Here is a 26,076-nt window from a genome sequence, read left to right on the forward strand (position 1 = left end):
AAAGAAGCCATAACTCAGCCATCGGTGACCATTCAAATCACTGATATTAGGGTATAAGGACCCTAATTAAATTTACCCATTGAAAACACACAAAGCTTCACTTTATATAGGCACAATATTACAGAGGTCCTAAATTTTTTCTAAATCTATAATATGACTTAGTTTGCTGTAATCAGTTTGGTTTTGTGTGTGTGTGTGTGTAGATCCGAGTGCGCAGAGATAAGCAAAGAGGGATTCTGACGGTGGACAATCGATACTCCAAACACACAGTCAGCCCAAAGAAAGCTGATATTCTGGACGTGGTTGGGATGCTGTACGTGGGAGGACTACCCCTCAACTACACCACTAAACGCATCGGACCGGTACTGTACCCACACACACAAGTTGTTGTTTTGCTGCTCTATTTAAATGTAATTATAATGTAATTGATAAATTACTTCCTCACGCTTTGTGAAACATGTCCCAAATAAAATAAGACAGTCTGTCTATTGTTGTTGTTATTTATTATTACGTTCCACTAGAGGTCGGATTTGGGTGTGTCCAACTGTATGAGTTCATCAATAGCAGGTTTTGACTGAGTGTTGTAGTTGTATTATAAATTAAGATACGTGTGTATATGTTTATAGGTGGTTTACAGCATCAACGGCTGCATCAGAAACTTCCGGATGCTGAATGTGGACATGGAGAATCCCACCTCCAGCTACAGGGTGGGCTCCTGCTTCGCTAACCCACAGCCTGGCTCTTACTTTGACGGCACTGGATACGCCAAAGCAGGTGGGTCTTAACATGGGATATGGCTTCCACAACTAAACAACTAGGGCTGGGCAATATAGCAAAAATATTGTATCACGATATTTAAAGACATTTTCCCAATACACAATATTTATAACGATAGACGTGATCACAGAAAAAATGCATCAGTAGTGACACGTTTTAAAACTAATAACAAAATGTATACTGATACGATTAACATATTGGGAAGAATTTTGATTTCTACGTTGGTCTAATTAAAGAAACATGATTTCCGGTGCAAAGCTCTTTTGTTCTATTTGTCCAAAATGAAATAACATTACCCTTTATTTATTTTATTTTTTTTTGCTGAAATAAAACTTTTTAGGTCAATCCAAGGGTTTTATTGTCACGTGACCTCATGACGTTGCTTCAGATCACTTCTCTTCGAGTACTGTTCACTATTACTTCACTCTGAAATCCTCATCATCATTTTCCAGATTCAAAATGGATCTACTTAAATCAACCTGTAATAACTGAGTTTAGTCAGTTGCCATTAGCAAACGGACAGTGATTAGATGCAATATTAAAAATGTCAAAAATGCACAAAAATTTTAACTGCACTGATGATTTCAGCTGTGTCAGCTGTGCTCCATCCAATAATTGTGGGATGATTTGGGGAGTTAAGGATGAGGTGGGGTGGTGATCATTTAGTATCCTGACCTCACTAACACTCTTAATGCTGAATACAATAAAATCTGCACAGCAATGCTCATATCTAGTAGAAAGCTGTCCCTGGCGAGTAGAGACAGCCAACAAAAGCATTGTAATACATTTAATTTTTGATTTTTTTTGTCAGACTCCCGTTCTAAGTGAGGTTTAAGTCATCAGGTTTTCTGTTTGGTTCTGATTGAGATGCAGCAGACACAGAGGAGACAGAAAACTGTAACCTATCTATCTTTTCCTGTGTGTGTGTGTGTGTGTGGTGTGTGTGTGTACAGTGGGCACATACCGTGTGGGTAATGACGTGTCTGTGGATGTGGAGTTCCGCACCAGCACCAGCAACGGAGTCCTACTGGGCATCAGCAGCCAGAAGATGGACGGCCTGGGAATAGAGCTAGTGAATGGAAAGGTGAGAGGGCGGTAGAAAGAGAGAGAAAAATAGAATAGAGATAAAAGAGAGAAACATGGGAGGGGGTTAAATATGAAATATTATAAAGTATAAAGCCTAAAACCTGTTTGTGGGTATTTATGTGTGTGTGTGTTTTCTCTTTCCAGCTCCTTTTCCATGCCGATAATGGTGGGGGCAGAGTCACTGCTGTTTACGAGCCTGCAGAGGATGCGGGGTTGTGTGACGGTCAGTGGCATTCTGTCTCCGCCCACAAGTTAAAACACCGTGTGGAGCTGATTGTAGACGGGATTAAGTCTGAGGCTGCGGGTCCGGACCCCCGCTCAGCATCCGCTGACACCAATGACCCCATCTTTGTTGGAGGATACCCAGGTATGGTGACAGAATCATAAATACCTGAATCTATGGCTGAGTAGTTCAGTGACTATACACAGGAGGCACCCTATTGGAGGCCAGTCTACACAAAAGCATACATACAATCTACACAAATGTTAGTAGTAATGTGACTAAAAGACTGTTTCATGGCGTGTGCGGCCAGACAAAGACAGGGAGAACACTTGCAAAGATGGAGCTAAGCAAGATGTATTGAAACACAATGGGAATACAAAACAAGGAGCAGAGAAAACAAGGTGCAGCAATCTAAGGGATAAAACTGAAACTCAAACAGAACGTGACAAACCAAATGGCGAGCACAACAAACCTGGGACTGGGAGGAGCAGTGAGCGACCGTGAGATCCGTGATCTACCGAAATAAGAACGTGGGAAGGGGATTAACGAAATCCGCAAGCCTAGTTTGGGATACATGGAAATAATAAGGGAACCTAAACCACAAGCCTAGCTTGGGAAACAAGAGGGAGAACTTAAACAGCCACAAGCCGAGCTTGGGTGATACTAGGGGGAAACTTGAACTGAGAACTAGGGCAAGGCTCTACGTGAACAAAGGGGTAGCTGGAGAACCAGCTGCCTGAATGAGATAACAGGGCAAGCCCAACCTGAGTATGTTGTGGAACTGCCTCGAGAACCAAACTTGAAGACAGCTTGACCAAGACAAGATGCCAACTAACAGGATCATGCCACAAACATAAAGCGCTTGAATTCACAGCATCTACAGGCTGGAGCGAGGCTCTTTAAATGCTCCCAGTCCCAGGTGCAACACATGAACACAAGTGAGGCAAAAGTCCTTATATGGGCCTGTAGGTGGCGACCCAGGATCGCCCCAGGGGAGGGCGCAATAACAAGGGCCTGACAGACTGCATTTAATTTTTTAGCTGTATGATTTGACCTATTATAAAAGCGGAATATATAAATGTTACCATAAATATTCAAGCAAAAGTTCAACAAATAATCACATTTACCCCTAACATTTAACCGGAATGTGTTTTTTTTATGATGAGTGGACCAATAGAAATGCTCCAAACTGAAGTAGAATAAAGTCTTTCTACATTACCTTCCACTGAAAGTTCAGAAAGATTTTTTCTATGCCTGTAAAGTTTACATTTTGGAGATAGCAGGTTTGTGGAGTGACGTGCAAACATGTTTGCATCTAAACTATGGGGCTCAAAAATAGACAAAAGAACTTTAGTAAGAGTAGCAACAAAGATGTTAACCTGCAGTATTAGTCGTATTGCAGAGAGTACGAATGGTCTTGCATGGTCACAGGATAGCTAAAAACAAGGGCTGCCTGAGTTTAATCTGTAAGTCAGTCCATGTTTATAGACTCCACATAAACAAGTCTTGTAGACATTACTGAACAACTTGAGGAGACACCAAGTTGTGCATAAGACTCCATTACTTGTTAGCAGCATTAGCTGCAGAGCTTCATTCTGGGGTTAGAGAAAAACTGTGTAAAGAAGTTGTGAAATTGTGGAATTCCTGGTGTTGAATGTTTTTTGTGATTGAGAAATGGAACCTTTCTGATTGTGTACTCTTTTCTTTTGGTGTGGTTGTCTGTGTGTAAATTCCAGAGGGTCTGAAGCAGTTTGGTCTGACCATCAGCACTCCGTTTAAAGGCTGTATGAGGAACCTGAAGCTGACTAAAGCCGGGAAGGTTCTGGAAGTGCAGCTAAACAAAGCGCTGGAGATCAAAGGAGTGCAGCCTCTCACCTGTCCCGGCGCCGCTTAGACAACAACACACACACCACATATACACTCTAAACAAAGGGGGGGTCTCCAATGCTTCTTTAGTAAAGGTATTATTATAGGCTTTTATGAACCATGAACCATTTGAATGCTTAAATCTTTATTTGCCTGGATGAATGCCTATTCATATATAATGTATGTAGGTGGATCTTTTTGGATAGCACCCAAAGAGTTCTAAGCCAATACTGTGTAGAACCCTTTTTGTTTAGAGTGTATCAATTTAAGATAAAGGTCCTCTGACTTGGACTCAACTCACAAAGAGCTACCAAGCGGTTATTTTAATCACCAAATAAATGAGTCAAAGTCAAAGTCAAAACCAAATTGAGCCAAAGATGCAACACAGCGTTCCTACTGAAGGAGGGATTCAGCAGAACTGGAGCCAAATAAGAGGCCAAAAGGAATCAAGAAGGCGGTCAACAGTGGATGCCAATAAAGTGCACCTTTTCCCTCAAAGAATCCAGCATGTATCAATGCAAGAACCCACCAACTTAAAGAACGAATTAGCCCAAATACACTACACCTGACCACAGTGACCATTATCAGTAGTACAGTATACCCAGGCTAGGTTTTGTTTATCTGCTGGTACCAGTAAGGAAAGAAAACCACTTGGGATGTGTGTGGGATGAGCCACTTCAAACAAAACTCCAACTCCAGCAGGCTGAGTCAGATGTGTCAGACCTTAGACCCTTACCAAGTACTTGAAACAGAAAGCTATTTGGTGAACATGAATGAATAGTGGACATGTCTTTGGTCCCGTTTTAATCGTTTTTTAACATGCCCTCACCACTGAGAAGTGTGTCACACTTACTTTACACTTTAAGTGGCCATTCACAGCACATTGTTTCCACCTGTCCAGGTGTTCCCAGGTTTTTGGTCTCAGGATTCAAGTATCTTAGCCTTGTCCTTTGAGGTTTAAACTACCTTTTTTATTCAGCAAATCCACTTGTATACAAATAATGCATGTGATTAGCCTCTCAAGCTAAACTGACATCTACCTACCTTAGCGATTGGGAGCGATTGGGATTTCCTTGAAGGGAAACTGCAAGGCCCAGTCGGTGAGGACTTGTTAAAACTTTTAAAATGGGTGATAATAATAATAGAATGGGCTCAGTTGGAGGGGTTCATAATAACTGAACAAAGAGGAGAATTTACGCTGTGTTCAACAGCGGTGTTGTTGAACACAACACAAAAAAAATTGAATGTTGTGAGGCACCATATATATCATCCAAAGAAGAGGACCTGCGTCTATAGCAGAAGGTGCTAAATTGAGCGCCCATATGCCTGCTGTTAGCATTTTGTAAAGGGGAAACCAACACCTGAACATCCTTACATGACATGGCTTGGTTATGAAGCTCCGGTGAAGTGGGTGCGTCAGATGTTAGGTTAGATCTTAGGCTAGAGTCTTACCTGGCAGCAGCACCAGACGGATCCACTTCACCAGAGCTTCATAACCGAGTTTCCCCTCAACCAAGTATGGATGCTTTAAATTTAGCGCCTTCAGTCATGGATGCAGGTCCTCTTTGTTTTGTATATGGTGCCCTCATAACACTCCAGTCATTTTTCTAAATATTGGGTTAGCATAGCTAGGTACTTTACGATCAGTGTCCGCCCTAGTAGCCTACTTCAGACTGCATTCACTTTGAATGTGATACGACCATAAATGGTTTGATATGAAATGGCTGGACGTTTTACACAAAAGCAGACTCTTAAAAGTGGGCATGGTGGAACAAGGTGATTAGAGCTTTACACCTACCCTCCTGTCTGAAGCAAGGGTATTGTGTGTCATTGCATAAAGTGTGACATGATGATTTGTACTGTGTACCCAACAGTCTTTAAATATACTTCCCCCATGGCTCAATACACTCTGCTGTCTCATTTCTGAATCGATCCTTTATTTTGGAACGTTTTATCATTGATTTTTTTTTTTTATCTAATAAAAGTGTGTTTATTACTAAATCATTAAACACTATTTGAGCAAGATATAATAATACTTTTCAATATACAAGCAATCTAACACCAAAGTAGAACAGCAAGTATCAGCTCCATCAAACTCAACTACATTATATTTCCTTCAGTTTGTTTTTTAAAGCAATTTGCATCGCCTTGCAAAATGAGTGTGACTAAAGCTGGACGAGAAGAAGAAGCTTAACTGGAGACATAGGGGTGCAAAAATGAAGTTGTTGAATTTGTTGGTGCAGGAGCTCTTAGTTCACAGTCCTTTCTGCAGGCAGCTTTAATGAGGGGCAAAATGTGTATTCTTTAAAAAGATGGTCAATCTATAGGAGCTCTGACCTTTAACCTCTAGGCTATTAGCATCTCCAGAAAGTCTGCATTCCTGGTACACCATCACCATCAGACCATACTACATTTTCACACATATTAACCAATAGAATATTCAACATATCTGATAACGCACAGTGCTGCACACTGCAGTCTCAGCCAAGCAGTGGAAAACTACAGTGCTTAGCTTGGAGCTAAGTTAGCAGTTAGCAGTTTTTGGCTGGTGGTGGACAGAAAGTTCACCAAGGTTGAACAGGATGTGAAATATCTCGCTGCAGCGAATCCTATTCAAATGAATGTAGTTTGCACTGACCACCAAATTCTAGATTTTCTCAAATAATTGTATAATTCTACACTTTAGCGTGCACTGCTCTCCCTCTCTCATAACTTCAGACCAGTGCTTCAGTGTAAATTCCAGAACATCTAAACGAAGGCTGTTTAGGTTATGAATGGAAAACACGTTCTTTCTTCATCAGTCCTGTGTGTGTGTCTGTGTGTGTGTGTGTGTGTGTGGCTGTGAAATTGCAACAGGGACACATTTAAGGAAGTGAATTTCTCACAATTCAGCCAGGTTTCAGACTACATATACACCCCTCACACACTCTAAGACAGGGGAAGTGAAGACTAGACTGAAAGACGTGAGTACAGTGTTATTACTACAGTGCAATAATGACCGCTCTGTGAATGATTAGCGTACACGTTAATGCCAGTTTAAGAAACTTTACTATTTTTTATTCAAAGGGTTTTATTCGTATGTACAGAAATCAAGCTAAAGCTCCAGTGTTAGCACGATTCTATCAAGTATTATTGAGAAATATTAACTTGTGCTAAGAAGTTAAAATCCATTTGTAGACTTGATTTATGTAAAAAACTAGTTCTTCCAATTTACATACTATAGATTAGATAGAAATTATTAAATCAAAATGAATAACAATTGAAAGCTTAAAAAGTGAAAAAATGTCTTACACCCCCATCTAGAATTGCAGTTGAGCTTCTCAGTCCATACAGCATTTCTCAGGACAGCCATGTAACTCCACTGCTGCGTTCTCTTCACTGGCTTCCTGTAGCTGCTGCCCACATCAGACCTAAAACCCTGATGCTGGCCTACAAAGCCGAGAACGGACCAGCCCCTCCGTACTTGATGGCAATGGTCAAAACCTGATGCGTACCAAGAGTTTTTAGTATGGCTCGGCTTGACCTGCCATCCTTTAAGATCCATGGAAGACAAGCGTCCAGGCTTTTTTCTGGCCAAAGTGGTGGAACAAACTTCCCCTGGGTGTCTGAGTGGCAGAGTTGCTCTCTGTCTTGAAACGCTGGCTGAAGACCCACCTCTTCAGTCGGTTGTGTTCTGTGGTCTTCATACTGACTCTAGTGTTTAGTAGTATCTAAGCTTAGAGGTATCTTTGGATCCTAGTCTTTGCACTTTTTTGTAAAAAAATATTTTCTGATTAAACAGATGCTTTAAATGTAAAAATGTAAGTGCGTCAGAATCCATTTTTGTCTTTTTGTATCAGTTTGGTGTAAAATAAAACACTAAAGCGCTAGACTGAGAGATGTGAGCCACCATAAAGCAGTTCAGGAGCTGAACCAACACAACCCAGAAAACAAATTAAGAGCAGAAGTGAAAGTGTCTGAGTTCTGAGTGAGTTCTGAGTGAGTGTAATAGCGAGAATAACCATGGTTCTAGTATGCAAATGTAAATAAAGTAGCACTGTACACAGTTATATAGAGATTCTTACATATATAACACATATAGGATATATAGAGAAAATGAAGGTGCTAAAACAGCAGATTTTTTAATTCACCGTTCATTTGCAAACACCTTGCATATGTACCTATATAGCCAGTGAAGTGCTCTGAACAGCTTTTTAAAAACTGCACAATTCAGACAGCCAATCAGAACAAAGGTCATCTACATATCTCAATTACAAAGGCAAAGTAACAGAAGACTAAACATTTCTGAATAAATGATAAGGAATTAACAATTAATCACCATTTTGCATTCATAAAGCCACCCAAGCATTATAAGTGTCACACAGTTTTCTCAGTATCCTACTTCAAATGAGGCCAATCAACCATCATATGTTTGGTGTCTGAAGATACTCTGTAAAGCATCCATCGTAACTTAACATGAATGTAACTAGTGACAACCCACCTCTGAAAGCAGAATGACACGGCGGCTGATGGTAGCCACACTGACCCAGGCTGGACTGAAGCTTCTGGGCGGGAATGTGAGCGGACAGTGGGGGTCCAGAGGTCAGCAACTGATTCATCACTGCTCAGCACTGGTCTACAGGGAACACACAGTCAACATTGATACTGTGAGGTGAGGTCAGGGAACGGAGTGATTTTATTTTTTAAATACACTCATATTATACAAAAGGGTTGGGCCACTACATAATACAAAAACCATCAAATGATTTGTTTTGTATGGTTAATTTGACCCAGTTTTTATTGTTAAAATGCACAATGTTTAATATTATATTTAAAAAGAAATATAAATATATATCATTTATTAGGTTAGAAGGCTAGCCAACTACAAATAAAACATTTCTGAAGTAATGCTGATGTCCACAAATGACTTAATATTAACCTATTAACTCTTAATGGGCTATGACCTTCCAGTATGACAGCGGAAGTAAACATTTGAACTTATAGCAAGCTAACTGCATTTTTGCCGTTTTGACTTTTTTGACACAATGTGAATCTGGTTCTTAACATTGTGTCAAAATGTCATGATAAATGGATCAGTTGATTCCTGGAGTCCTGTCACTCTGCTTCTGTTCTAATCAGCTTCCTCCTGCTGTTCACTATTGCTGATAATGAACCTATTGGCTGGGTTGTTGTGACAAAGTGGGTTTACCATTCAACTTGCTTTCCCAACTTTTGAAAAAAAACAAAAAACAAAACAGGGACTCCCTAAATGCATCTCTAATATATATCATCCCAGTATACAAGTCCACTAAGAAACTCAGCAGTGTAGTTATTACTCCATTTATTGCTTATGTTTTTACAGAAAAAATACAATGGCTTTCAACCAAAAACATTAACATTGAAGGTCAAATATCCTAATTAGAATTCAGCAGAAAAACAATATATTTCAACCTTCTAAAAGTGACAAGACTAAAAGTTCTGCAGCAAACAAATGCATCTTTCCTATTGGCTCCTGGCACCATCTATTTACATACAGGGCGTGACCACCAGTCACTGCCACTGGATGCTTTTATGTTTTGTGTAAAGGTTTGTTGCTAAGTCTTAGTCTTATAGGTCATTTTCTGAATTGGCGAGGGAAACTTTGTCCTGGCTGTGTACTAGCGCTCACTCTCATGCTACCAAAGATTTATTCTGTCAGTGTTTTACAGATAGTATATCACATTGTTGCAGGAGTTTTAATGCCGTCACTTTAGAGAAGGCGATTGGTTAGAATAATTCAAAGGAAAAAATGTAACATAATAGCATTTCTGTACATAACATAACATAACGTCCCATTAATGAAGCGGTCTGATAGTAATGATAGAGGAAAATCAGCAGTAATAGCATTTTAACTTTGTGCCACCACTTTATTGAACGTTTTAGATTGTAATGATTCAAGATAAATATTTAAAATCTTTGTAAATTTATTGTTTTTTGTTGTTTTAATCAATTGACTTTTACATTTTACGGTTTTTGCTTGGCAGCAATTGCTGCCAGTCATTTGATAGACTTTTTTTTACAGTGCACATCACACCAAACACCAAACACCTGAAGCATGGTGGTGGAAGCACCAATTTAACTCTTTCAGAGTAGTCATAGTTGTCCTGGTGGCATCTCTCGCTAGTCTCCTTCCTGCACCGTCACTCAGTTTGTGAGGACAGGCTGCTCTTGGCAGATTTACACAGGTGCCGTATTTCGTCCATTTCTTAATGATGGATTTAACTCCAGGGGAGTATCCAATTCCCTGACTGATCCTCTTTAATACAAGAAAGGCCAGAGCAGACTCTACCTGCTGAGGAGATTGAGGTCCTTTGGAGTGCAGGGAGCACTCCTGAGGACGTTCTTCGACACAGTGGTCGCATCTGCCATCTTTTATGGAGTGGTCTGCTGGGGCAGTAGCATCTCGACGTCAGATAAGAAGAGACTGGACAAACTCATAAAGAGGGCCGGCTCTGTCCTGGGGTGCTTCTTAGACCCAGTGCAGGTGGTGGGAGACAGGAGGATGACAGCCAAGCTGGCATCCATGCTGGAGAACAGCTCCCACCCCATGCATGAGACTCTGACAGCACTGGGCAGCTCCTTTAGCGACAGGCTGCTTCACCCCAAGTGTGTGAAGGAGCGGTATCGCAGGTCCTTCTTTCCTGCTGCCGTCAGACTGCACAACCAGCACTGCTCCCAGCGGACCACATACACACACACTTAACTACACACACATGTTCATGTTCAGGGAATACTATGTGCAATAACCCCCCCCCCCCCCATGTTGCTGTAAATAATATTGTTATTGCTCTTTTAATTTTTATATAGTGTAAATTATTAATTTTTATATAGTGTAAATTATTAATTTTTATATAGTGTAAATTATTTATCCAAATTTTTGTAACTGTCTTGCTATCCCTTTCTGCTGTTACACTGGGAATTTCCCCACTGCGGGACTAATAAAGGACTATCTTATCTTATCTCTCTTATCTTAATAAGCTTTCTTTTTTAGTTATTTTGTCTTCATGGTGTATTTCAAGCCAGGAATACTGATTGACCAGTGACTGGACCTTCCAGTCTTCTATATGTATTTCTGTGTCAACATTTCATGATGAATCGACCAATAGAATACATTTGTATGTCTTGTAAAGCAAGAACATAAGCGATGCTGGTTCATGGTTGTCTGGTGCTGGCTGACCACAAGTGAACAAAATCCCACTATTGCAATGTGCACCTAAATAACATAGTAACTGTTAGATTGGACTCGCACCTGCATGACAACAGAACCCTGACTGTCATCTCACCTACTCCCTGTCCTTTCCCTGGTTTAGAATAGAGCAGCTGCCCCTGCCTGTCCTGAGCAAACACAGCGTCAGAGTGAAGATGCTGGCAGCTCCAGTTAATCCTGCAGACATCAACATGGTTCAGGGTATCACATCTTTTTGGCTAAATGCTTTTCTATTCCCTTGCCATTATAAACACCAACCCTGTGCTTCCACTCCCTGTCCATTTTATTAGAACCCCCTACCTTGTTCTTCCAGTATCAGTTTCTGACCACAGGACCACTGATTGGGGTGTCCATATATTGGGGTGGTGGTCTGTTCCCAGCACAGCAGCGACACTGACAAGCTGGTGTACATGGTAGTGTGTGGTGTATGAGGCACAGTGGGGTTACTGGGGTTTGTACACACCTTAGTGGGTCCACTGTGGTCAGAAACTGAGCACTGATGAGGTGATAGACTAAGAAGAAGAAAGTTGGTAAGGTGGAGCTAAGGGAGGGTTTTTTTGATGACGTGTTTTACTGTGTTGTAATACAGGAACATACCCAATTCTTTGCCCCCTGCCTGCTGTGGGCGGGAACGAGGGGCTAGGAGAGGTGCTGGAGGTGGGGGAGGATGTGATCACAGTGAGACCAGGTGACTGGGTGGTGCCTGTGGATGCTGGATTTGGTAAGGACACACAAGACGATGTAACATCCTGAGGGAAAAAAGTAGATTTGAGCATTAGTAGGTCAAAGAGGTACACCCATACTAAAGATATTGCAGAGTTTTGGTTCCATTTGTTATCATCTCATCATCATTTACCAGTGTAAATCTAAAATGATCAGCTACATTTTGTTAATTATTGCTTATCAGCTACATTTGAGGTAAATTGTGTAAATTATTTTAGTATTTTTGCTGAAATATTGCTGTAAATAAGATTTTGTGTGTGTTTGTGTATTTGTGTAAGGCACATGGAGAACTGAGGCAGTGTGTGAAGAAGGTGACCTGATCACTGTCCCAAAAGACATTTCTATTCTAGGAGCCGCCACTATAGCAGTGAACCCCTGCACTGCTTACAGGATGCTGCACGATTTCCACACTCTCACACCAGGTGAGGGTGCTCCTCTACCTTATCTCTATATAAGAACTGTTATATATCACTACTGAAGATGTTATAGTTTACCTTGAGGAACAACACTACATCTCAGATTCATACAGGATTTAAATAATAACTAACTATAATAATTATTACTGTCAAAGCATAAATACAACACACACAGCATATTCATACTGAATTACAATCGTTCCATAGTTCAAGTTGCAAATTCACACTGGATTAAAATATTTATATAGTTCATCCTGTCAGACTGCAAATTCACACTGCATTACAATCTTTATATAGTTCATCCTGTCGGACTGCAAATTCACACTGGATTACAATCTTCATATAGTTCATCCTGTCAGACTGCAAATTCACACTGGATTACAATCTTCATATAGTTCACCCTGTCAGGCTGCAAATTCACACTGGATTACAATCTTTATATAGTTCATCCTGTCAGACTACAAATTCACAATGCATTACAATCTTTATATAGTTCACCCTGTCAGGCTGCAAATTCACACTGCATTACAATCTTTATATAGTTCATCCTGTCAGGCTGCAAATTCACACTGGATTACAATCTTTATATAGTTCATCCTGTCAGACTGCAAATTCACATTGGATTACAATCTTTATATAGTTCATCCTGTCAGACTGCAAATTCACACTGAATTAAAATATTTTTATAGTTAATCTTGTCAGACTGCAAATTCACACTGGATTAAAATCACTGTTTTGACACTGTAAAAACTTTACATACTGCACATTCATACTGGATTAACATCCCCAACCTTCTCAGCATAACCACAGAATGCCCCCAAGTAAAACCAAGGGACAGTGGCAAGTGAAAAATATATCTGTATAAAACAGGAATGCTTATTTTATCATTTCTAATATTTCTGTGTAAGAGAGGTATGCATTAATTTATTTCTAGATTCACTCTGTTATTTATTAATACTATCAAGTGATAGAGACATTTATTACTCATCAATTTAAGGTCTGTTTATTCCCCAGGCTCCACAGTGATCCAGAATGGAGCAAACAGTGCTGTTGGTCAAGCAGTAATCCAGATAGCTGCAGCTATGGATATCAGAACCATCAATATCATCAGAGACAGGTATGCTATCCTCCAATTATAGCGCACCACATCATCAGAGACAGGTACACTATCCTCAAATCAATGTTTTTTAAAACCCTGTGATTCTCAGGCCTAACTGTGGAGAGGTGGTGAAGGAGCTGCAAGCTCTGGGAGCTGATTACATTCTCACAGAAGAGGAAGCGATGTCTGGCCTTCAACGTGTATTTCAGGTGCTTAACAATGTCACTTTTTACATTTGCTGATATATCCTTGCTGGCCAAGGGTGTCCTCTAGTGTAATGTAAAAATACTGAACAAACACAGCAAGAGGTCTGATAGAAACATGTTAAAGAGCAGTATATTACTGCTGTAAATGCAGTTACTGTAAAATAGCTTACTTGTATTAATTAAGGTAATAGGATAATATAATAATATATAATAATAAAAATAAGAAGTAAAATAATCATACTTCAACATTACGCTTAAAGGTGGTAGGAAAATCAACAAGGTAATAAAGCCTCTAGCAGAGGACTTTGTAATCCTCGGTAGGTGTGACACTAAGTGGGCAATCAATTACATCCAGGTCTGGAAACTGGAGTCAAGATCCAGATTTGAAGACATGGGCTCGGGAAACAAGCTCAATGGCACAACTGTGATTTATTTGCTGAAAAATAAAAATGAATACAAAGAAAATGTACCATGACCTTTGTAAGGGTGCACAAAAATAAATAGTTTCATAACTGCTTTATGCAAATGTATATTATTAATACAATTATAAATAAAAATGTAAAAATATCACTGAGAATATATCTTCAAAATAGCAAACTTACAGGAAACTTAATGCAAGTCAATGGAAAATACTCAATTCCAAGTCATTCAGTTATCCAGTCATAAATATGAATACAAGGTAAACGACTGCCATATTCAATTTATGACAAAAGTTATGGAGATACAAAGAGATGATTTGCATGACAGTCATCTCTATACTTTACATCTACACTTTAATGCTGTGATTTTACAGTCCCCTTTGTAATCCTGTCTATAGTTAAGTTACAATGGAGTGGAAATCATCTGGAATTTACTGGACTTTGACAATGAAAACACATCTATTTTAATTATTCCACATAAAGTCCTTCTTCTGCATTTCAGGAGGTTCCTAAACCCAAACTGGGGCTGAACTGTGTCGGAGGAATCAGCGGGGGTCTCGTGCTCTCTAATTTAGAGTAGGTTCCATCTGTCCATCTGTGTCTTTACAAACCTTCTGTGCATTACTTATCTTTGTATGTTTTCATCCAACATCAGGAACTGAAGTGTATTAGGGTTTGTTCTTCCTTTTGGGTGTAAAACAAAACACCAAAGCTCCAGAGTGAGAAGTGTGAGTCTCAGTAAAGCAGCTCAGGAGATGAACCAACTCAACAGAATCCAACTAAATCCAGATGAGAAAGTAGGAGACACATTAATGGCGAAGAAAGACGATTCTTGTCATTTTAAGTAGTTTAAGTCATTTACACATGTGGACAAAATTGTTGGTACCCCTCGGTTAATGAAAGAAAAACCCACAATGGTCACAGAAATGAATCTGACAAAAGTAATAAAAAATAAAAATTCCATGAACATGAACAAATGAAAATTCAACATTGATTTTGAACCATGCTTCAACAGAATTATTTAAAAAAATAAACTCATTAAACAGGCCTGGACAATTAGCATCTAATTAGCATCACAGGTGTCTACAATCTTGTAATCAGTCAGTGGGCCTATATATAGGGCTACAGGTAGTCACTGTGCTGTTTGGTGACATGGTGTGTACCACACTCAACATGGACCAGAGGAAGCGAAGGAAAGAGTTGTCTCAGGAGATTAGAAAGAAAATTATAGACAAGCATGCTAAAGGTAAAGGTTATAAGACCATCTCCAAGCAGCTTGATGTTCCTGTGACTACAGTTGCACATATTATTCAGAAATTTAAGATCCATCCCTGGACGTGGCTGCAGGAGGAAAAATGATGACAAATCAAAGACATGGATAATACGAATAGTAACAAAAGAGCCCAGAAAAACTTCTAAAGGATTGAAGGTGAACTTCAAACTCAAGGAACATCAGTGTCAGATTGCACCATCCGTCATTGTCTGAGCCAACATGAACTTCATGGGAGACGACCAAGGAGGACACCATTGTTGAAAACAAATCATAAAAAAAGCCTGACTGGAATTTGCCAAACTACATGTTGACAAGCCCCAAAGCTTCTGGGAGCATGTCCTATGGACAGATGAGACAAAAAATGAAACTTTTTGCCAAGGCACATCAGCTCTATGTTCACAGATGGAATAATGAAGCATATCAAGAAAAGAACATTGTCCCTACTGTGAAACATGGAGCAGGCTCTGTTATGTTCTGGGGTTGCTTTGCTGCATCTGGCACAGGGTGTCTTGAATCTGTGCAGGGTACAATGAACTCTAAAGACTATCAAGGGATTCTAGAGAGAAATGTGCTGCCTAGTGTCAGAACTGTTGGTCTCAGTCACAGGTCATGGGTCTTGCAACATGATAATGACCCAAAACACACAGCTAAAAAAGAGGAAAACATTGGACTATTCTGAAGTGGCCTTCTATGATACCTGACCTCAATCCTATTGAGCATCTTTGGAAGGAGCTGAAACATGCCATCTGGAAAAGGCACCCTTTAAACCTGAGACAACTGGAGCAGTTTGCTCATGAGGAGTGGGCCAAAATACCTGCTGAGAGGTGCAGAAGTCGGACAGTTGCAGGAATCATTTGATTGAAGTGATGGCCTCAAAAGGTTGTGCAACAAAATATTAAGTTATGGGTACCATCATTTTTGTCCAGGCCTGTTTCATGAGTTTATTTTTTAAAATAATTCTGTGGTTCAAAATCAATGTCGGATTTTCATTTGTTCATTTTCATAGAATTTTTATTTATTATTACTTTTGTCAGTTTCAAGTTATTTCTGTGACCATTGTGGGTTTTTCTTTCATTAACCGAGGGGTACCAACAATTTTGTCCATGTGTGTAAGTAGTGAGTAAACAGACTTGCTTATGTGCTTTCTGAGACTGTGGGACTGTTTGAGTCCTACAAATTATTATATATAATATATAAACAGATTGAAATGTGCTAGCCTAGCTAAAATAGCATAAGCCAGGTGAAGTTGTGTTGACTTTTACTAATCCTGTTCCTCTCTCACCACCAGCTACGGAGGCACGTTGGTGACGTATGGAGGCATGGCCAAAAAACCTCTACACATTCCAGCAGTAAGTACCTTTTCCACTTACTCCATACTACAGGCCATCACAGCTCTGTGCTGTGACCCAGCAGCACCACGTTCTCCTGATTGATGGAGCTCTATTCAATAACTTTGGGATGAGTTGGAGTGGCAGAATTAATCGTTTAACATCAGTGCCTGCTGAACTCACTGGTGTGCCCATAAGGCTGAATGCAGGCCAATCCCAGTGTTCTGACATTTAGATTAAAGCCTTCCCAGAGGAGCAGAGGCTCTTACTGCAGCAAAGCAGACAGACTCCCTAATAAAACCATTGGTTTCAGAAGAAATGCTGGAGGAGCAGGGGTCCACAAACCTTTGGCTATATATTGTGTATGTTTATGCTCTTTTTTTTGGTGCTTCCAAATGTGTGTTCTGTATTCACTCTCAGTTTCATTCCCTGTCTTACAGAAATCCCTCATATTCCAAAATATCACACTGCAAGGCTTCTGGATGACCCAGTGGAAAAGGAACCACAGACAAGGTAGTAAAGAACCAAACAAGCAAATGAACAGATGAATTCTTTACTCCCCTGACAAGAAATAATATAAAATACACGTTTTACTAATGACTTTATTGGAACGAATGTAGAACTTACACAGCAAAAAAGGTCTATATAGGACCAATCTAAAGACCTTCCTTTTACCAGGAAGCCAGTTATTAAGCATCCAAATGAGCTGTCATGATTCTATATAGAAACATTGCCTTTACTAAAAAACCTTTGAAGAACCCTTTTTTAGTCTACTCTTAAAAACAGTGTGCATGCCTGTGCTTTTTTAGCTTTCAGAGAGGTTTTAGAGATTTCAGTGGGTTAACAGCTTTCCTACCAATATTCTACAGTTCACTTTCACTTCTTTGAATGTCTGAAGCATGAGCTGAGTGTCAATGTGGTGGGTTGTTAGCTGTGATCATATCATTGCATGTTTTCCCTCCACCCAGATAAAGCACATTTGCGATCAATGCTGGACTCGGTGTGTGAACTCGTCAGATTGCGACGCCTCAGACCTCCAAACTGCATTCAGACACCGTTTCCCCAATACACACAAGCATTGGATGCTACAGTACAGCCACACCAAAGTAAACATGTGCTTATAATGTAGAATATTGTAGTGCAATTACCTTGTCTTTTACTGTGTCATTTTCTGACAATGTGAATCTGTTTTTTTTTTTTTTACATTGTGCCTGAATTCCATGGCAAATGGACCAATAAAAATGCTCCAAAAACACTTGCAATAAAATCTTCCATTGAAGGTTGAAGGTTTTATGCTTATCCTGTAAAGTTGTCATTTTTAGAGATACATAGTTCCATAACAACAAGTAATAATAATGTGTCCCATATGTATTAAATATATGAAAGCACATGTATGCATCATATCCCATATGCATTATGTATGTATACATGTCAATGTAATACACTGCTCAAAAAAATAAAGGGAACACTTAAACAACACAATATAACTCCAAGTAAATCAAACTGGTGTGGGGTGGGGTGTGGGGTGGCATTTCTTTGGAGGGCCGCACAGCCCTCCATGTGCTCGCCAAAAGGTAGCCTGACTGCCATTAGGTATCGAGATGAGATCCTCAGACCTCTTGTGAGACCATATGCTGGTGCGGTTGGCCCTGGGTTCCTCCTAATGCAGGACAATGCTAGACCTCATGTGGCTGGAGTGTGTCAGCAGTTCCTGCAAGATGAAGGCATTGAAGCTTTGGACCCCAGACCTGAATCCGATTGAGCACATCTGGGACATCATGTCTCGCTCCATCCACCAACGTCACGTTGCACCACAGACTGTCCAGGAGTTGGCGGATACCTCATAAGGAGCATGTCCAGGCGTTGTAGGGAGGTCATACAGGCACATGGACGCCACACACTTGTTTTAAGGACATAGTTGGATCAGCCTGTAGTGTGTTTTTCCACTTTAATTTTGTGTGTGACTCCAAATCCAGGCCTCAATTGGTTAATAAATTTGATTTCCATTTATGATTTTTGTGTGATTTTGTTGTGAGCACATTCAACTTTGTACAGAACAAAGTAGTCAATGAGAATATTTCATTCATTCAGATCTAGGATGTGTTATTTGAGTGTTCCCTTTATTTTTTTAGCAGTGTATTAAGCCCATCATTGTTGCTGTGCAAAAAAACACATGTTGAATTTAAATGATCAAAAACTGGAAAGGTTGTTGTTACCTTGTATTTCAATTTCTTGATGAATGGACCAATAGAAATGTTCCAAAATGGCTTGAAATGAGATCTTTTTACACTGACTTCTACTTTCTTCTTCTGTAAAGTTGCCATTTTAGAGCTAATAACAAAATATGTGTTATAAAAACTAATATATACACTGTATTGACTTTATTTTAACTGCATAAATGCTCCATTTACTTTTCACCAGTGCATTACATGCAGCAGTCATGCAAACCTACACAGATATGTGTAATTATGTATTTATTTACAAAAACATTTGTTTAGTGGTTATTGGTGATGTGTTAGAACACAGTACAGTCATGTTTTTGTCATATTCACAGTATAAAACATAAAACCAGTCATCATAAAAAAAAATCACCTGAATTGAAGGATTCATTTGAAATGACAACTACATCATTAAGGAATAACAACTGCACCAATCTACAAAATTACTTGCATTAAGACTCCATATGCTGTATGCAAATATCAAGATACATACATTCCCTCCTCACAAAGTACCGCTACCCAACTCTCTACCCAACTATGTGTTGTGCTGGGCTGGAAGTGTGTGCTGGGTTTAGTTTGGATATTCCTGGGCCTTTCAGGTTTCAGTATGCCACCCATGCCATTATGTAGGCCATTTTAAAATGTGCTAGTTTGCTTTACGTAAGCCCTTTCTTTAGCTCCAGGCTAGTTTGTAACTTGCAGTAACCAATTTGTAAAAGTGATTTTTAGGTTACACATGTTTTCAAAGGCTACACAGGATGTTAAAATAGCTTATATATAAGCTACAGAAGAAAAAGATCTTTTCATTAGCCATAGACCAGCTTTTAACAAACACATTTCACAAGCTACAGAGTTAAGATTGTGAACTGCTTGTGAAGCTGAAAAAGCCGGGAAGGTGGCACAGGCCAGTTCACTAGCATTAGCTAGGTTGTAACCTCCCACGTTGAGTTATATAGGCCTTCTTATTAGCTACAGACTAGTTCTCAACCTGTAGAGAACATTTTGCAAGCTCAGAATATGGGTTACAACCGAAGACACTGTTACTTAAGCTTTAGAAGCCACACAGGCACTTTCATTAACTACAAGCCAGTGTGCAACTCGCAAAGACCATTTTAGAAGATAAAGGTGGTGGTTTCTTAACCTACACTGTAAAATTTACAAGTGTCAGGCGATTTAAGCTGCAAAACTCATTATAAAAGCTGCAGACATACTTGTTGTAAACTGCAGAGGCCAATTCAAAGGTTATGTGGGCAGTCCAGACCACACAGTGAGCTAAAGAAGCCGGTTTGTGAACTGAATGTAGCATTTGTTAAGCCTCAGGAGTTAGCTTGATGCCTATACAGGCCATTTCATTAGCTTTAGGCTAGTTCGTAACCTCATATTGACCACTTGGTAAGCCAAAAAGGTGACACACACACACTCCAGTTCCTAAACTACACAGGGCCTTCCATAAGCTACAGAGACCGCGAGTTGGAGGCTGCGATAACGGCAGGGACGGAGAACGCACGCTAGGGGTGACTACTCAGTAGGGCTTTGGAGAAGACTACATCATGCTCACCCACCATGTTAGAAAAGACATTAGAAGCATCTCAGAACATCCCTGATCCAGAGATGGTGTTCTGCATGTTTGCAGTTAAAGCTGCTGATGGCAGTGGACGGCTTGAAAGATTAAAAATTAAAAGATTAAAAAAAACTTTTGTACAATCAATCAAGACACCAAACAGCATGTAAGGATGCATTTGAATTAAGGTGGGGAAAAAATAAAATTATTTAGGGGAACAACATTTGGTTTCCCAAAAGAAACTTTCAATGCATGGTTCATTAAATAATAATATTTGTATCTCAGTGTGAAGAACCTTTTTTAAAGTTTAAAGAACCTCTCTAGGAAGAAGGCTCTGCAAATGTTTTACAGGTTCTTCACACTCACAAATCTCTAGCGAATTAAAAGTGGTTGTTGAATTGCATTGCTGAAAGAACCCTTTCCAAAACAAGAGCTGAAAAATAAAAAAATACTCCTAAAAAGTATGACAGAGAGTTCTTTTAGCAATGTCACAGAATAAACCACTAAGTGGTTGACTTGGTGTTGTTAAGCCCTTATTACAACCTGTTGCTATGGGTTTGCATGTGGCTACTGTGATATTCCAAATGGTTGCTAGAGTCCTTTTTTTTTCCCCCCGCATGGCATCATGCTAAGAACTATTTTCAGCACTTTCACATTTAGGAGTGTATGATGTAAAACATTAAAAAGTCCTTGGTGGGATTTTTTGAACTTATTAGGGGTCTATTAACTTGCTTTACTGGGCTAGCGATCATATCTGTTTGTTTAGAAGTACTCCATGCCTTTTATAAGTAACAAATGTCTTTCTAGAACACTGAGTGGAGAATGGGGGCTGCTTAGCTGTGTGCTGAGTTTCATCAATCAATCATCTAACATTACTGAGGAACAATCATCTGTATTTATGTTATATCTGTATTCATACAAAGAATAAGTGTTACCTGCTGAAGTGGTTCTGCACTTCAATATTTTAGAGCAGTGTGGGTTTCAGGAGTATTGAGAGTTAAACAGTGGTTCTCAACACAGGCTTCATTTTCATTCTTTTGTAGGATGTATGAAAAAGACTGTTATGTAACCCAAGTAGTGTTTAAGGGATGTACAGTACCAGTCAAGCGTTTGGACACATCTACTCTTCCTTATTTTAGAATTACAGTGAAGACCTCAGAGCCAAGTAATAATGCATATGCAATAACGGGGGCAGCTTAAAGCAGAAGAGCAGCCTGGGATGCTTTTCAGGAAGATCACTCGTATGATCCCACCACCCTGACTGCTCATGTATTAGAGGGCGTACACTAGAAAAAAAGGTTTTAATTTTAATTTGTCAAAACATAACAATTTAAGCATCATTTTAACTGTAGGGGAAAGGTTGACTACGTGGAACCATTACCCGGCTAGACAAATGATATCATTTTCCAGTCCTATGTCTCACTCTGACAAGCTTATTCTGTTTATGCAGAGATAACTATTACTACCTAACAGCATTTACAGTGACATTTACCATTGTTTGTTTAGATAGCTGAAGATTCTGGGACTGGTGTCGAATATAATCAAATGTAAAGTGTGAGTACTTCTATGAGCAGAGTGTCTAAGGCTGAAACTTACTGAAATAAAATCCACTACAGCGCAGACCTCTCACCTCAGAACGCAGCATTTGATGCTGCGTTATCCCTCATTAGCAAGCCACTAACAAAATACTTTTCTCTGAGATCTGAAATACTAGTTTTACATGGTAATGTCAAGCAGTGGAAATTAATAGTTGTGCAATCCCTTAAAGCAAAAAAAGCTCTGACACCATTTGTCACAAAAAAAACAATGTTGCAGTCAAATTCCTTGCCTTGGACGGCCAATCTGTTGTGAAGGGTGTCACGCTGTACATACAGTAATCATTTTAGAAGGTTTATGTTATTGTCAGTTTATTTTTGATCTATTAAAGGACTGAAGGAATATCAATAAGATATAACATGTTATGAATGGGTATGGTATGGATTGGGATGTGTAGGAATGAGCATGGGTATGTGGGGGTTGGGTACGGATATGTGTGAGTAGGAATAGGCATGTGTATGGATGGGTATAGAGGAGTATGACTAGGCGTGTATAGGGATAAGGATGGATGAGGACAGATGGGTGTGGCTATGGGTATTTCAATATTCATATCAGGGGAAAAGATTCATTATGAAAACCATAGCTTCATTCAGATGTGTACAAACTTTTGACTGGTCAATGATAATCATTTTTGTATTAGGTGCATACAGAACTAACCAACTGCACAGGAAGAGTACAGCACAGTCTGACTCTTACAGCCATGTAAAAAAAAAAAGAGATCAGTTTTGAACATGTTCATTTGATGTTGTACAGTCTTTTTTGTTTCTCCCAGTAGCTTCTGCACTGCTGCAAATTCACACTGTCCTATGCAATGTGCAAATATTCCTACAAATCATCTTCCAGCGCAGGCGCCATGTCTTTAGACACCTTGAACACAGCGACTGGAAGGAATTCTTTAAAAAACATTTTACAAACATTTTAAAAACCAACAGTAAAATGTCATTTAAGAAAAGGCAGCTCGAGTCTACGCAGGCCTTCAGGTATTAAAAAATGAAGTGGAACTTTCCCTTTATTCTGGTGCCTGGCCTCTCCTATGGGAGCTGTAGTGTGACTGGTTGAGAGCGTGATTGGCAGGTATTGCAGTGAATGTTAGCGCTGGGCAGACTTGATGACCCACTCTGCCGCAGGGTTTAATTCCAGCAGGGCTTTCATGTTTGTCTCTTCATCCAGACAGCGCTCTTCTACAAACACACACACACACACAGTCAATAGCATTCTTTGCAATATTCTTAGATTAGTTTTTTTAAGATTACAAAGTCAATGTAAAAATAGGTATCTATGGTAGAGAACCCAGTGACTCTTATTGGTGTAGCATGGTGTGCTTATCTGGCCAGTGGACTGAACCCAAGTCTGCCACAGGGGGGCACCCACTATGCTTACATATGTATGCTTGTCTACATACATATATTAGTTAACCAATGTATACAATATACATATATCTGTGGTGGATGAAATGTATGCAGAAAAGATATCTATAGCAAGAGTGTGCAGAACTTACTGATGTTTCCTCCAATTTCATACAGACACAAATCTTCTCTCTTTACTGACACAGAGCTGAAACACCAAACACACAGTTAACATTCTCTCTAAATCAACATTACATTACAACAGTGTGTACTGTAATAGTGTACAATTCATCATAAAGCAACAACATAAGGGGTGTGATTCAACTGCACTGAATTTGGAATATTTAACCTGATTATAACTGACCTCCCTGTGTTCTTTTATTGTGTAAATAATTCCTCCAGAAACATTTATGCATTCAGAATTCAAAATTGTACCAAACCGAGACAAATTTAAAATGTTACAAATTTAAATGTTTAAACGTTTAAAAATGTATCTATCATGAGGTCAGAGATTTGCACTCCTGTTACAGTCTATGTGTGTTTGTCTGTGTATATGTATACCTGTCCTGGCTGAGAAAGCGTGTGAGGATATCTGAAGCCTGCAGTTCCTCAGTGAGCTGCACTGCCATGGAAACCTTTGAAAACTGCGGCGCCTGGACCCTGATGAAGCCACCTTCAGCCTGAAACGCACACAGCAGTGTGTTATACCACTCCCGAAGCCTTACATTGACTGCAATGATACAGCTACCCAACTAGAGCTGGTCTGCCATGTCGTGTGTTATGGGTTACGGGCCGTCGTGCATGCCTGGTCTGACCTCTTGCTGTATTGGATTTTACTGTGCATTCTGATAAAAAACATGTTGTCGGCTTGTCATAAACATCACTCAGTCAAGTACAGCATCAGAACACAGCAAAACTCGCAAACACCACTTGCAGCACAAAAGGCGACTGATTTAACTTTATATAACAATGGTGATATTTTGAGCATGGCCACACATCTGAAGTGACATCACTGTGGTGTGTGAAATGTTAGAAGCAAAACCTTTTTACTACTGAAATTACAATTTTGTTACTACAGAAAGAGAGCAATAACATATTATACACACACAAATCCATACCCAACCCCCACATACCCATGCTCATTCCTACACATCCCAATCCATACCATACCCATTCATAACACAATAACGAATAAAGCAATACAAAATAAAGAAATAAATAACAAAAGAAATAAAGCTCTACCCATTGTATTTCTATTAAATTTAACATTACATTTACACTGAAGGCATTTAGGAGATGCTCTTATCCAGAGCGACTTACAAAAGTGGCTTCACTGTTAACTCAGAAAATACCCGTATCTAATTTGTACAAACTAAGATCCAAAAGATACCTCTTAAGCCTAGATACTTCTACACACAGAGGTCAACATGGAAACCATAATACTCAACACATTCAGACAACAGCGAGTCGAATAGTGTCAGAATCCACATAAGCAACAGATGGTCGGCAACATTTGGCTTTAGAGGAGCTGTAAATTTGTTTTTGCATGGTTTACGTGAGTGCTGACACGTGCACTGCCCCTAAATGTCCACCAGAGGTCGCAGTAGACTGCATTTAAAAAATGTGCATGTTGAGTCATTCACATTCTACAGCACTGATTCACGCACCACAGGCCTCTCTTACACAAGATCACTAACGAGCTTTCCTGTTTTTCTCTTTCCATCTTTCTTCTTTTTACAAAGTGCCCACCACTCTTTTCTCTTAAATCCAGTCAGAGATCTCAGTGTTTTGGATCTCTAATTTGTTTAAACTGGCAGATGTTTTTTGTTTTATAAATGATACAAATAAATAACACATTTGATTAGGTTATGCTCACCTCTGTACTTTTTTCTGTCTTGTCGTTGTTTTTCTCACGGTCGTAGGCCATTTTCTTCAGCAGTTTTTTAACAGCTCGGTCGCGGTTCATCTTCCTCTGGTTCTCTGTGTTCTGTTTTCTCACTTGAATCATCACGAACTTCGGGATCTAGACGAGAAACATGGACAAACAAATTTATAAATCCATGTAAAACTGGATAAATGTATGGGAAGCATTCAGCTGTGCTCTGTACTTTAGCCCATGTTTATAGTGTATTATACAATGTCATAAACCACACAATCAAGCCTATTAGAGATTACTGAACACCTCCACACAAACTGAGGAGAGTGTCTGAGGATTTATGCATGCAGTCAGCACCATTGTTAGCTATATGGTGGTGCATAAGCATCCATTACTTCTTAGCTACCTTAGCTGCATAGCTCCAGTGTTAAAAGTGTGTGTGGGGGGTGCATTTGATTATTCACAGAGCACTGGCTTTAATTCAGTAACTCATCCGTACAGTCCAGAGAAGGTTCTGGTATCGTATGAGCAGCCTGACGATGTTGGCCATTCCGGTTGCCATGGCAAACTCTTGCTGCTCACTGATCTTGCTCCGGAAGCCTTTAAACATGAAGATGTTCGGTGCCATTACCACGGCAACATTATTTAGCGTCATCTTGTTCTGTTCCTTGTGGTCGATGACCCTCTGGAGGAATTCCAGCAGTGCCTGAGGGAAAAACACCACACATGTAAACACACAGGTGAAAGCGGGAGTGAATTCAGAGGTAAACAGTAACATGAAAGTATGCTGTAACTACACTGATCAAAGCAGAGCTAAATACAAGTGCAACACCCGAG

At 39.7% G+C, this 26,076-nt stretch overlaps 3 protein-coding genes across 5 annotated transcripts in view; 2 read left to right on the forward strand and 1 right to left on the reverse strand.

The window, feature by feature from the left end:
• The window catches only part of lama2 (laminin, alpha 2), a 200,382-nt gene extending 194,527 nt beyond the window's left edge, over positions 1-5,855 (forward strand). For all 3 annotated transcript variants that reach the window (XM_072677099.1, XM_072677108.1, XM_072677114.1), the window contains 5 exons: positions 204-362; positions 627-774; positions 1,731-1,861; positions 2,008-2,230; positions 3,823-5,855. In XM_072677099.1, the coding sequence (XP_072533200.1) occupies positions 204-362; positions 627-774; positions 1,731-1,861; positions 2,008-2,230; positions 3,823-3,980 (819 nt within the window). In that variant the 3' untranslated portion in view covers positions 3,981-5,855. The remainder of the gene's footprint in view (positions 1-203; positions 363-626; positions 775-1,730; positions 1,862-2,007; positions 2,231-3,822) is intronic.
• Positions 5,856-6,888: 1,033 nt separating this feature from the next.
• On the forward strand, positions 6,889-18,146 carry LOC140574987 (enoyl-[acyl-carrier-protein] reductase, mitochondrial). The gene is made up of 11 exons (XM_072695096.1): positions 6,889-6,915; positions 8,445-8,603; positions 11,281-11,378; positions 11,767-11,898; positions 12,179-12,322; positions 13,331-13,433; positions 13,525-13,624; positions 14,543-14,616; positions 16,602-16,662; positions 17,082-17,154; positions 17,610-18,146. Exons 2-11 carry the CDS (start codon positions 8,446-8,448, stop codon positions 17,768-17,770), a joined length of 1,104 nt encoding a protein of 367 aa, XP_072551197.1. The 5' UTR covers positions 6,889-6,915; position 8,445; the 3' UTR covers positions 17,771-18,146.
• A 962-nt stretch (positions 18,147-19,108) lies between these two features.
• The window catches only part of arhgap18 (Rho GTPase activating protein 18), a 40,029-nt gene continuing 33,061 nt past the window's right edge, over positions 19,109-26,076 (reverse strand). The window contains exons 11-15 of the mRNA XM_072677169.1: positions 25,739-25,945; positions 25,240-25,386; positions 23,925-24,043; positions 23,516-23,571; positions 19,109-23,198 (exon numbers count right to left, since the gene is read on the reverse strand). Coding sequence (XP_072533270.1) covers positions 23,107-23,198; positions 23,516-23,571; positions 23,925-24,043; positions 25,240-25,386; positions 25,739-25,945 — 621 coding nt within the window. The 3' untranslated portion in view covers positions 19,109-23,106. The remainder of the gene's footprint in view (positions 23,199-23,515; positions 23,572-23,924; positions 24,044-25,239; positions 25,387-25,738; positions 25,946-26,076) is intronic.

This window comes from Salminus brasiliensis, chromosome 1, assembly GCF_030463535.1.
Source record: "Salminus brasiliensis chromosome 1, fSalBra1.hap2, whole genome shotgun sequence".
In the NCBI taxonomy this organism is placed as follows: domain Eukaryota; kingdom Metazoa; phylum Chordata; class Actinopteri; order Characiformes; family Bryconidae; genus Salminus; species Salminus brasiliensis.